The 13,557-nt window shown below is 45.0% G+C and overlaps 1 protein-coding gene across 1 annotated transcript; it reads right to left on the bottom strand.

The window, feature by feature from the left end:
* Positions 1-2,811: 2,811 nt before the first annotated feature.
* On the bottom strand, positions 2,812-5,842 carry RPLP1 (ribosomal protein lateral stalk subunit P1). The gene is made up of 4 exons (XM_073330040.1): positions 5,652-5,842; positions 4,744-4,818; positions 3,609-3,720; positions 2,812-2,951 (listed from the first exon to the last, which is right to left on the bottom strand). Exons 1-4 carry the CDS (start codon positions 5,721-5,723, stop codon positions 2,872-2,874), a joined length of 339 nt encoding a protein of 112 aa, XP_073186141.1. The 5' UTR covers positions 5,724-5,842; the 3' UTR covers positions 2,812-2,871.
* Between the last annotated feature and the right edge of the window lie 7,715 nt (positions 5,843-13,557).

A 13,557-nucleotide genomic window follows, 5' to 3' on the forward strand; every position in this document is an offset into this window, starting at 1 on the left:
GGAACCCCTAGTTGTTTTATATATGCTAAAATCTTCCCACTAACACCACAAAAACAAAAAACACCCTAAGGCACATCTCAGCAAGTGAAATTATGTGGAGTTTCTAGGCCAACCCATTTAGGACTTGAACCCTACAAAATCGTTAAAAACAAGTGAACTTAATGTAAATTATCAAAATACTATGCATTTCTAACTTTGTGTAACCAAAACTTATCAGAACTGAAATGTCAGGAAGATAAAGTTGAAAATTGGGCTATTTCTGAAAATTTCAGCTTCCTCCTTAACTAGGGATGGGTTGATTGCTTTTCCATTCAAATACATTTTAAAATAGGATATACTTTCTTCAATTGTCAACTTATTTATAACTGTGGCTGTTGCTTAACATAGTCCATGAAAGTTACCATTCTCCTGCTATATAGACATGAATTCAGTCAAGAAAAAAAGAATTGAGCCTGCATTGAGGAAAGCAACAGATTTTGAACACCAAAATACCATGGAAACGTAGGTTTGTTTTAACTTCTCTGCCTATTTCATTGACAGATGGCGTGCGGGAGCATTTCATGACTCCTCTGATCTTTGTCCAACTTCTTTGCTGCTTCAAGCTAATATGCTCAGGCAGCTCAGCGCTTAACGCAAGACAAATTGAAATCCAGTACTGTGAGAGTGGTGGGATTGAGTGCAGAGCATAAACTGAAAGATGGGCTGACAACTCAGGACTAGTCAGAGATACATTGTGGTTTCATCTGAAACTCCTGCACACAGACAATAAGACAAGTTAAAAAAACACAGAATCTCACCTAAAATTGGTATTTCAGAATTCAGTGTTTTTTAAACAAGGTAACTTCCTGGCCCAGGTTACCCCCCAGGGGGTAGTCACAGATGTATCTACTTACACAAGTAGAACATGGGATGTGCTGTGGATAAATGAGCTGTCTTTCAATTTTAACAGTTGCGCTATTGTTTTACCTTGTTAATTACTTTATTTTAAAAATATCTTTTGCTTTTCATACAATTGAATTTCTGAGTGAAAGATTTAGGAATTACAGATGGGTTCCTGTGAAAAATGAGCCAGTTTTTTTGAGCTACTTTCCGTTGTTTGTTTTTAAAAAAGCAGATACTGAAGAAAAACAGAAGGGGGACCCTATGACCGAGAGCTCTTTAGGATTTCTGGAAGTTAACCTGAAAAGATTCATTATAGAACTGCAACTTGAAAGTTTTGGTTCAGTTTGTGGCCATTTATTTGAACCTTTCCTTGTATTCAGAGCAATTGCTTGGTGTTGTAAGGAAGGATTTTGGCTTTCTTCCTACATGTTCTAATCTAGGGATTCTCAAACTGGGGTCATGAGGTTATTACATAGGGGGTTGCGAACCCTGCTTTGCCACCAGCATTTATAATATTTTTTTAAAGTTTTAAATTTATACTGGGGGTTGCACTCAAATTTTCTGTGTGAAAGGTGTCATCAGTACAAAAGTTTGAGAACCACTGATCTATAGATTTCTTAAAGAATTGAGGTTGCAAAGTGAAATTCAAGTCAGTTGAACAGGGGTTCTTCCCCACTCATTCAACAGGTGAACATTTTAAGGGGGTTGGATGTTCACAAAATTGCATTAATTACAGAATAACTTTGTATAAAAGTTCAAGTTGCTCTCTGTGATACAGAAAACCATTGTAGCTACCTGACCCTCTGCAAGAGGAAGCAGAGTTTTGTACAGAAATTTGAATTGGTCTAAAAAATGCTCTTAGCTTTAAGTATTGTATACTAACTCTGATAAATTCCTTTTCAGAGAATTTAACCAACTTGCCAGCTTTAATGAAAGGGGGAAGGAGGCACAATACAACTTCATCTTAACTGAGAGAAGTGTGGGTCACATTTATTAGTTCAAAGTTACGGTTTAACTTAAAACATTGAATAAAACAGAAGCTTCTTAGGGGATAGTAGGCCCTCAGTGTTTTGTCCTAAGCTCCAGCCTTTGACATCTATCTATGATGGAAAAATAAAAACACTGGTGTAGATGTGAGTTGAATATAGCCCTTGTATGTGGGTGTAGTGTCATGGAAGGGGACTACAGGGTGATGTATACAGTAGCCTTCTCTTCATTCATACATATGGTGAAAGTTCACATGGGCTCTGTCCAGGACCTGATTAAGGTATAAGGAGATTGGCTTTTTTTGGTCCAATGGCAACTATTTTATCATTCACCCGCTATTGACCAAAGTCTTAGTTTCAATCACTTTCAAAAAAGGAGGCAGCAGCCCTTCATCACACATAAACTAAATTTCTACACAAGGCCAGGTGCAGTACTATTATCAAAAAAGCAAGATTAAAATTTTTTTTCCTGCTGCTTGAAAATGCCTTGGCTGAATGATTAAACATCTGAGTGCAGTTCTACTGAAAAAAGGGGGTGATTAGATCAAAGATGAGAACCATCAATAGTCCTACTCATCCTCCTTAATTTAGCACCCCTAGTATCATGTATATTTTAAAGAGTAATGCTACTGGACAGGTTGAAGTGTCATTTTACTAGGACAGTGATCACTACAACTTCCCCTGCACAAACTGGACCTGAATGTGGTAGCAATTTCAGCTAATGTCTTTAAACTGCCACAGCACTTAATACAAGAACAGTTTTATGCTGTCCTTACAATGGGTCTTAATGTGAGTAAAAAGTTTTCAGAGAAAATCAAGTTGTGTACAATACAGTAGTGACTTTTGGGACATGGGAGGATATAGGACCAGTCTGATGACTTGTGTTTCCTAATCCCCTCTCCACTTTTAAGAGTTCAAAAAAAAAAAACACACCCTCCTCACATTCTTTAAAGACCAGATTAAAGAGTGTTTTGTTTTATTACAGATAGTACAAAAAGTCAGTTTAGTCAAAGAGACCAAAACCCATGTCATCATCAGATTCCTCAGATTCTTCTTTCTTTTCTTCCTCTTTCTTCTCCTCAGCTGAAAAGGAAGAAAATGGTTAGCATCTTATCCTGAAAATTTGATATTACTGAAAAGTGATGTAGGGAGACCTAACTAAACTCCACAAAGTTTGAGATACAAGAATCAAATTACATTGGAAAGGTAAAGTTACAATTGTGGTGATTCAGGAGCATGCTAGTACACCACCCACAGATAATCTAATCCACATCATCATCAATGCCCTTACTCCATGCAGTGCTTTTGATGACCAACATTGGAAGAAAGGGAGCTAAGGCACGGCTATTAGCATTATAGTAACAAGCCCCCCTCAATCCAAAAGATGTAAGTTTACAAGCTAGAAATATTCTCCTTTTCCAATTATGAAAAAAGTTCTGCCCTTTAACCTAGTCAGATAACAGTATAGTTTTGCAGGTTGAGTCCATACATAGACCTTGGAGACAAAAGAATTTAAAAGTTTACTGTAGCAAGCCACACAAATTTCCATTTGCAATCAACAGTATTTCCTAAAGTTAAACTCCTTTCCTCTCACAAGTTCACCCATATTAAGATGTTTAAGAGCACAAAGCAGTAGTAAGTATTCAGAAAAGGTACAGCAGTGAGATACTTGACACTGTTTGTACAGTAACAGCATTTTGTACACCCATTTCGTCCACACCCATCCAAGAGCTCACTTACCAGGGGCAGCACCACCAGCAGGAGCAGCACCCCCTGCAGGAGCAGCAGCAGCTGGAGCACCACCAGCTCCTACATTACAGATCAGGCTTCCAATGTCAATGTTAGCTAGAGCCTAAGAATAGTAAACATTTATTAGTACATTTTACAAAAGTTGCACAATTTACAGCTGTCCCACTATTGTAAGGAAATTTAAAATTGGCATAATTCAGCTCTTTATCCTTACCAGTTCCCAAGTTAGATTTAATCAGGCATTTACTTACTAATGTGCATGGGATGCTATCAGTCTGGTACTGAATTACAGTTGCTCTATCTTCCATGTCAATTTACAAAACAAGTTTATCAAAACAATTCAGCAGACACTTGAGACAGCTACTGAATTTTGATCAAACCAAGTTGTTAACTGAACATCTGTCATGCCATCTTTAACATTAACTGTTCTAAGCAATTTTCTTCTCCCAGCTTGATCAAAATTTGGCTAAAAGATTCAGTGCACAATAAAGGAATGAAGCTGCACACGTCAGAATGCATAATTTGGCTTGAAGTACTTTTGACAAGCGAAGAGGCAGGAGAAAGAACAAACCATCCTGAGTCCCAGATCCTTGATTAAGTTTTCAGGGTAGTATTTAGAAAAGTTATCCTTTCACTTGTAGGCCTAGTACACACATTGGTAAGTCAGTTTGTTTCTCTATAAACTCCATGTCAGTTCCTTTTCAGACTGAATCTGAAAATAAGATGACCAATCCTAACCTTCAAGGACATTGAAGTTTTTTCTATTAGAGGTGTACACTGCAGTCAGTGTCTCTATTTTGCTAATATTTGCCTCCACCAACAGTACTCAATGCTGATAAATGCTTAATTTGCTAATTGGGTTATCTGTTTGCTGCCAGTTTGGTATTTCATCAAAGGAAGAGTATTCTCAAAACATTAACCCCAATTGAATTATTCACAGTAATTTTATAGATATCTTAAGATCCATCTTAGTGACCCATGTCAGAACCACCTAGCTTTTGTTTTGTGATCTGCAGACTACTCACAAGGCATTTTATAGCTGTGTCCAGGCTGCAGGCATCTGTGGCATGTGCTATGCTTGGATCAGACTTAAATACTTTGTTTAACCACCTCTGTTATTTCTTACCTTTGCAAACAGGCCCGGCCAGAAAGGTTCAACATTTACTCCAGCTGCTTTAATAAGTGCATTAATTTTGTCCTCCTGAAAAAATTCATTAAGAACATTGTTAGAACAGAAACTGAAGAGTCATGCACAATGCATATACTTCATGTCACTGTAGCCCAGTCTCACAATTGCAAATAATGTCAATTCCTCAAAACTTTTGCAAACTATGATCAACTCCCTTGAATAGAATAATGTGGACAGAGACCAGTCTTGAGTGCCGAGATTCTGCTCAGTCCTAGAAACTGTGAAGTGCGTGGACAGCTGACAGCATGACCAGAGCCACTCACACCACCTCAGTTTCCCTATCTGTAACATGGGCAGAGCGACACTGATCTCCTTTGCCCACCCCTGCGAGGGCTGCTGCCCAAGAGCCCTACCTAGGAGCCAGGCGCGGCGTGAGCCTCGAACGCCAGCCTAAGGAACACCCGGGCCCGGGCCCGACTGGTCCCTGCCCCTTCGGGCTCGGGGTCAGGCCGCGGCTGCCGGTGCCCTGGCCTCTCCCCCACCCCCGCCTTCCTGACCCGCCCTGGCACAGCGGGGGGGGCCCCGGGCTCGGGACCATGGGGGGAGGGACGCGCGGCGGCACTCCGCCCCCCCCTCGCCCCGGGCGGGCATCTTTCCACGGAAGCCCGCCCCGCCCTCGCGGCACAACGCGGACCCCGGGCAGCCGAGGAAGGAGCCGCGTCGCTGGGCCCCACCCCCCTCCCCGTCAGGCTGAGGGGGCACCGACCCCTCCCCCCGGGAGGACGCGGCGGGACTCCCCACCTCCCCCTCCGGCGGGGCGGGCGCCCCCGTCCCACCCAGGCCGAGGAGCTGCCCCATCCCCGCGCCGCCGCCATCTTGCGGCGCGTGGGGCCGGCCTCGCTCACCGTGACGGTGACCTCGTCGTCGTGCAGGATGAGCGCGGCGTAGATGCAGGCGAGCTCGGAGCTGGAGGCCATGGCTGAACGGGCGGGTGGCGGTGGGGCGCGGTGCTAGTCGCCGGGATGTAACGGCCTTAGCTTCAGCTGAAGGACACAGCACCTTGGGCCGCCAGAGAGACGAGAGAAAGGGGGCGCTTTGGGGAAGTGTTTATATATCCAGCCTTAGCCAATCACAGCCCAGAATGAGATCTCTCCGCCAGTCAGTCGAAAGCTGGATATTCTTGCCCAATCACAGAATGCATCGTCCTAGCCAATCAGTGCTCGGCCCCGCCTCTCGCGGGAGTGACGGACACTCACGGAAGTACCCGAGGACAGCCGAGCAGGGAAAGGTGTGTGCAGAGCGACCCCACCGCAGCCGCTAGGGGGAGCAGGAGCGAAGTGGAGGGATTTCTTCCCGGCGCGCCTTGCAAGAGAGTGTCTCCCGCTCTCGGGCACAGGCCCGCTGGAGTCATCGTGCCGCTTCCCGCGCCCCGCTTCCCGCACCCGGGGCAGAGGCGTGCATCCCCGCGTCCCCGCAGAAAGGTCAAAGCACAGCGGAGCGAGCCTTGCGTACACGCAACCTGCTGGCAAATGAGAACCACCACCAGACAAAAATCACATCCACGCTAAAATAAATTGGTTAGTCTCTAAGGTGCCACAAGTCCTCCTGCTCTTTCTAGCCACGCTGTGCTAAACAGCAGCTGCTGGCGTAATGCTAGGAAATAGCGTCATCTCCTTCCCAGCATTCCTGTGAGTCACGTATTTATTACGTTATTAAATGCCCCAAAATTGTGTGAGCACAAGGGCTGTCAATTTTGCAATCCCTGAAAACCAAACCCCCCCCCCCCCAGCCCCCGAGGCCCCGCCCCGTTTTTTCCTGCAAGGCCCTTCCCTCTGCCATCCCCTCCCCTCCATCACTTCCTCTCCCATCCCCCAGGACTCACCTGCCTCCTGCAGAGCTGGGCTGGGAGGAGCTGAAGTGGAGCCTTCCCACCTGCCCAATCGGGTACAGCAGGGGGTCAGTCCCCGGACTCCCAGGGCGAGGGACTGGGGTGGGGAAATCAGGGCACAGTGGGGCTTCCCGGAGCGAGGGGCCAGGGTGGGGAAATTGGGGCACAGGGGGCAGACAGGTTACACCGGTACCTACTTTGGAGCCGGGAGCCAGTCAGTTCTCTCTAAAAAGAACAGGAGGACTTGTGGCACCTTAGGGACTAACAAATTTATTTGAGTATAAGCTTTCGTGAGCTACAGCTCACTTCATCGGATGCGTTCAGTTCTCTCTGTCAGGCTGGGGGGACGGGAAGGGCAGTAGCTGCTAAGCAAAGCCCCTCCAGCAGCAGCAGCTGCTCTTCCCGCCCAAGGTGGCGGAGGCCAGTTATTGCAGGCAACCAGAATTTTAGCGTCTGGTCAGCTGTGCTGACCAATCGCGGCCAATTTCCCTTTTCGACCAGACCTTTCGGTTTTGGACACCTGGCCACTGTAGTTAACACAGACTTGAGATTGCCCAAGGTGCCTCCTACCCTTCTAGAATGAGGAGATTAGCTAAATTTAAACCTCTGAAAACCAGGAAATTGTTGTAACAACCAGACAAGGTACTAACAAACTTCAACAGGACTTTATTTTTAAAGTGGAAAGCTCTTTATCAAGCTGCTGCTGCACCCTTGGTAGCTCTCACTCAGCTTCCTCAATGCCCCACCCCTTCCAGTTTCCTGTCCTTTCAGACTCCCAACAGCCAGTGCTTCCAGTTCTAATACTTACAAGCAGCATCTAAACACCACAGAAATGAAGGGTAATGGTCAGAGGTGAAAGTAACTTAAAAGACTCACCGGTACCCAAGTCCTGAGCAGGGGCATGGTCTCAACCAGAAGAGGCGGGGCCTTTAAATAAAGATTTAAAGGCCCTGGGGCTCCGGCTGCTGCTTCTGGGGCTTCTCAATGGTTCTGCAAGCACTGGTGGATCATAAGGGACATTTCACCGACATCAGCGTGGGATGGCTGGGAAAGGTGCATGACGCTCACATCTTTAGGAACTCCGGGCTGTTTGAGCAGCTGCAAGAAGGGACTTACTTCCCAGACCAGAAATTACCACTGGGGATGTTGAAATGCCAATAGTTATCCAGCCTACCCCTTGCTCCCAGGGCTTATGAAGTCATACACTGGCATCCTGGACAGTAGTAAGGAGCAGTTCAACTATAGGCTGAGCAAGTGCAGAATGGTGGTAGAATGTGCCTTTGGTTGTTTAAAAGCTCGTTGGCACTGTTTGCTGACTAGGTCAGACCTCAGCGCAACCAACGTTTCCATTGGAGCATAAGCTTTTGTGGGTGAATACCCACTTCGTTGGACGCAACGAATCACATGTGGTGCCACCAGTTTGTGCTTGTTTGCCGGGCCCAGAATCGGCATTCCACTGTATCAACCAGCCCCACTGCCACCATGATGTCCCAATTGCCACAGCCCATGCTTTCAGAAATGTCTGTGTCCATGTCCTCATCAAAATTGTTTGTCGTGCTGGCATCTCTTAGCCTGGTTCTGCATATACTCCAGGATAATGCGCGAGGTGTTTACAGTGCTCACAACAGCAGCAGTGAGCTGAGCGGGCTCCATGCTTGCCGTGGTATGGCATCTGCAGGAGAGCAGAGTTGCAGCAGAAGCAGTGGATGATGACGGATGCCACAAGATTAGATATTTGTACAGAATGATGAGAGGACCTGTGAGGTGGATTCATGGCACCAGGAGAGCAGAGTTGCAGCGGAAGCGGTGGATGACGACAACATGGAGAAATTTGCTATTGAGACTGAGCTCATTTACAAGAGCGGGAGAGCAGAGTTGCAGTAGACACGATGGATGATGACAGTTAGCAGTCGTACTGCACCGTCTGCTGACAGCAGCACCCAGGACACAACAGCAGCGGTGACGCTGAGCTGAGCTGAGCGGGCTCCATGCTTGCCATGGTATGGCGTCTGCACGGAAAAAAGGCGCGACATGACTGTCTGCCGTTGCTTTCATGGAGGGAGGGGTGACTGACGACATACCCAAAACCACCCGTGACAATGTTTTTGCCCCATAAGGCATTGGGAGCTTAACCCAGAATTCCAATGGGCAGTGGAGACTGCGGGAACTGTGGGATAGCTACCCACAGTGCACCACTCCGTAAGTCAATGCTAGCCGTGGTAGTGAGGACGCACTCTGCCGACTTAATGCACTTAGTGTGGACATACACAATCGACTGTATAAAATCAATTTCTAAAAATCGACTTCTATAAAATCGACCTAATTTCATAGTGTAGACATACCCTTAGTTACTCTCCTCTGCCTGAATTAACTGATAACTATTGAACACATCAAGAGCTCCAGAACCAGTCAAAAATAAGATATCTGACTGTCTTCCTTTTTAATGGCAACCATTGTTTGCAGATACAGAGGGAAGCACTGTTTGAACTTCCTCCATTTATCATCCACATTTCCAGAGGTTTTCAGCCCTTGTGGAGCTTTTTACTGCTCAGGATATTTTCTTAATTTCTTTGTACTCCTGGTACCATGTGGTGTGCAGTTCCAACTATGGAACAGTACAGTTCTCCACATAATCTGGGTGGCATACATGCCAGTGGTCTTTAGGGCTTAGTGAGGAGTGAGTGAAGGCAATGTGCAGAAGGAATGCTCACGCCCAGGGTGAAAGGGCTGTAACATTTTGCAAGTCTGGAGTGGTTTGCTTGGGGTAGGCTCAGTATGTGCGTGTAGGGGCGGTGTAGGTAGTTCCTGTTTGCTACACCTGACCTCAGCTCAAGTTTTGTCTTGGTAAGGAGAAGGTATTAGACTTTATACTACAGTTCTCATGTGCTCTGTTCCCAACGTGTTGTGTACCTCTGGAGAGGACAGAATACTAATCTATGTGTTATTGACATGTCTGGGCATCACTCAAGGAGGGCATAGTTAAGGTTGCATTGTGAGGCTGATGTGTACCTTAACTTTGTATTTCCTGGTTTTCAGATGTTTACGTTTGCATTACTTTAGTTCTTTATTTCCTTGTCAGAGGTTTAATTTAGCCACTCTCCACACTGTGAAAGGGCAAGAGACATCACTGTGTAATCTTAATTCTGCATTAACATTTTGCGGCATTTACTTTCCTTGTTTTGGGGGGAAATTTTAAAAAAATTCTTAGCACCCCCATCTATCACAACCCAGCTTTCCCCCTCCACTCCTGGCTCCTTGGCAGTAATTACCACAGCATGCACTGGCTGAATGTTAGTCACTTCATTGTCCCTGCATCTTCGCTCCCCCTGTTTCTCTGTCTTTCCAGCAAAGCCTGGTTTTCCCTCTTCACCTCTCCTCCCCACAAACAGACAGATATTTGCACAGGGCCTACAGATTGAGGGACTGGAGACAGGATACAGAAAAAGCGCTGGAACTAGTTGGAATTAGTAGGGATTTTTTGAAACGGGGTGGCAGAGATGAGGGAGCATGGATGTGGCGGGTTTTGAGGAAGAAACACACACTCAGTTGCACCCCACTCACCCCCTGCCAGCCACTAGATGTACACACACAAAAGTGTACTGCTTCATAGCTGGTCTTTCCATGCACACACAGCTGGAGTTATCTCACTGCAACCATTAGGGAGATACACTCAAAAACAAGAGTATTGCCTCATACTAGATCTGGAACACAGATAAAAGATCAGTTCATTTCAGTTATACTTCTTTATTGGCAGAGTGTCCTTCACCAAAGTGTTAAAGCATCAGAACATTAGGTTTCTGCCAGAGACCTATATGGTAGGCCCAGTTCTCCACTGCCCTGCACCTTCTATAGTCATTTGCTTCTGTGCACACCGAATGGAAATAGATATAAAATGCTACCAATCTGATTTGAGAACAATTTATTTTCACTTTGCACAAGGGCAAATGACTCCAGAAGGTGAAAGGCAGTGGATAATCCAGCCTAATATGTCAAACATCTCCAGGATAGGGGTGTGATGTTTCATTCCATATTCTTTATGAAAATATGCTTATGATATGGATATGACATAACTGAGATATACTTCATGCAAGATGGGTCTTGTAAGATATCATTGGAAAGGTTGTGATTTATTGAATGTGATTATCCAATTTCTATGCATGTATCATTTCTGTATCTAAAGTGAGGAATATGGACTATGTAAGAATTACAACTTGATGTGTATTGGGAAGACACCCAACAGATGACAGGCCATCAGACTTGATGGGCCATCAGGAAGGAACAAGACCATGAAGATACTAATCTCTCTCCCTCCTGGGAGGCGTCAGGGGACCTAACTGTGACACTACTAGGTCAGGTGGTCTTGTCACCTGATACTAGACATTACCTTGGACTTCTTGTAACTTTCCATTGGAAGGGGAGGGAGGTGTCAAGTTTGTGAAACAAAGGATTTCCGCCTTATGTAAATCCTATTTAAGGGTGGGAAGGAAGGCAAATGGAACTCCTCCTCTCCATGGCCTGTCTGTCCAAGAAGAAAGACTGCTAAAGCCACCTGAAGGGAAGGCAGCGGAGGAGTTCAGACTGAGACGGGGTCCAGTCTGAAAAGAAATATAACTGGAACTCTGAACCACAGAAACTTTGCAACCTGCCTAAAATAACATTTAGGGTAAGAAATTACATTTTGTAACCTGTTTCTTAAGCATATTGAGCTTAGCTTGCGTACTTTTTTTATTTGCTCAGTAATCTGCTTTGTTCTGTCTGTTATCTCTTATATTCACTTAAAATTCACCTTTTGTAGTTAATAAACTTATTTCTTGTTTATAATGTAACCCAGTTTATGTAATTTCTAACTGGAGGGACAAGAAGTTGTGTATCTCTCCCTTCACATTGAGGGAGGGGGCGAATGTCATAAAACCTTTGGGTCTGTACCCCATAAAGGGAATGGACACAAGAGTGTTGGAGCAAGCCCCTAAGGCTGAATCTTTCCAGAGCAGATCTCTGTCTCTCTGTGCAGCTGGGTATGGCCATCACTATGCCATTCCAGGAGCCCACTAAAAAAAAATGAAATGGCCACTGCACGGCTCTGGAAGGGTGTTCTGGAGTTCCAGAGCAGGCACTTGGTTACTGTAAAAATAATAACCTTCTGACTCACACTTCCAATAAAAACATTCCCTACCATAAAAAAAAAAAACATGAAGGAGAGATACCGAAGCTAACCTTAAACAAGGCTGGAGGTGTCTTTTCTGTGACCACCAAGCAGCTGGTCACTAACCACTCTGTTTGGGGTACCACAGAAATTAGGATCGGACTCCGGATCCAGTCGCCCCAATAGCTGCTGCAGGATTTTAAAAGGCCTTTCGAGTGGAATTGGAGAAAAGCAGTTATTCTGACCCACTACCAGTTCTCCACCCAGAACTAAATTAAGGACACTGTGTCCAGGCCATACAATCCTTTTCCGTAGCGGGAACCTGACATACCCAAGGTCAGACCGACCTTTCCAATATCCACCCTGAGCTAATGGGCTAATCAGTCACTGTATTGCAAATTAAAACAAAACACAGGACTTCTCAGGGAAAAGAAAACCTAAAGAGAGATCCTGATGCAGTTGCCAATGGGTAGAAAGGGTGGAAAGGCAAAGAAATATATGTGGGATAAGGCAAGAGATTCCTATGCTTCCTGTTTCCTTAGATTCAACCCTCCCTATCCAGCATCTGTCATCTGGTAGGTTTGATCTTCCCATAAAGGGTCCCTGCCACCTTGAATAACGAGGAGTCAGTCGTGATAAGGTGAAAAACAAATGAAGTGTATTGAGGGATTGGTGTTCAACAAATGGGTCAAAGAAAAGGAAGCAGTAAACAGTAAAATTATGCAATACAGTGATTTTCCCAAAATGAACCCTATAAACAGGTAAGTAAACTCCTTAATAGAAATCTCCTTCTATAGATCAAGCGTTTATTGTTGCCTGGGACCTCTATCCTCCAGCTAGTTGAAAGCCATTGGAGAGGAACTCCAGGGAGTCCCTTGATTTTCCTCTGGGTCTGTAGAAGAGTAGAAGGTACTTTGGGGGACAGCAGCTGATGGTAAGTGGAATGTGGCTGTCTGTCCTTCTCTTCTCCTTGCAGGTGCTGACAAAGTAGAAGCACAGTTGTGGAAGGAAAAGCCTAGCCCCCTCTACCACTAGGATGGTTAGGTGAATACAAGTCAGACCCTTACGGTCACTCAGATGGACAGCAGCTGAGCAGTGCTTGGGGCAGACTTACATAATCTGACCCGGGAAACCCCACAGAAGGAGCAGAAAACCCCTTCTGGGAAACCCTGTGAAAAGGGTGGTAAAAACCAGTTTTATCCAGAAGTTGTTTACCACTTCTGAGGAGAAACAAAAGGCGGGAAAACTGTGATCAGCAGGATCACATGGGCACAAACTCCATTTTGAAAATCAGTATGGGATCCTGAAATTATACAAAACATGCAAAATGGACATAAGCCAAATATACAAAATAGACATAACCCAACACCTGAAATATAGTCCCAACACCTGAGTTAATATTAAATCTCTGCTTCCTTGCCCCAGTGGACCAATTTATGATGGAGACATATGTATATCTATATAGACGTAGATATAGAGTAGATAAACACACCTATCCTCCTAAGCACTCATTTGACTCACAGTGTAGAAAATGTACTATTCCAAGAGGAATAAGCATAAATGATGGCATGCTGAAGGGAAATGTTTGCCACTTAATTGTACTATGACCAGGAACTGGTGGACAAAACACACACGAATATCCCATAGAGACAATCCTATACTAGTTGAAAAGAGGTGGAATTCTGTCTCTGTTTTCCATGGTTGTAAGTACCTGGTTCTTTAGGGCTATCACAGTTACAAATGAGAATAAGTCTCATTATCCATATTGGAGCAGAGTAAT

This window comes from Lepidochelys kempii, chromosome 2, assembly GCF_965140285.1.
Source record: "Lepidochelys kempii isolate rLepKem1 chromosome 2, rLepKem1.hap1, whole genome shotgun sequence".
Lineage (NCBI taxonomy): Eukaryota > Metazoa > Chordata > Testudines > Cheloniidae > Lepidochelys > Lepidochelys kempii.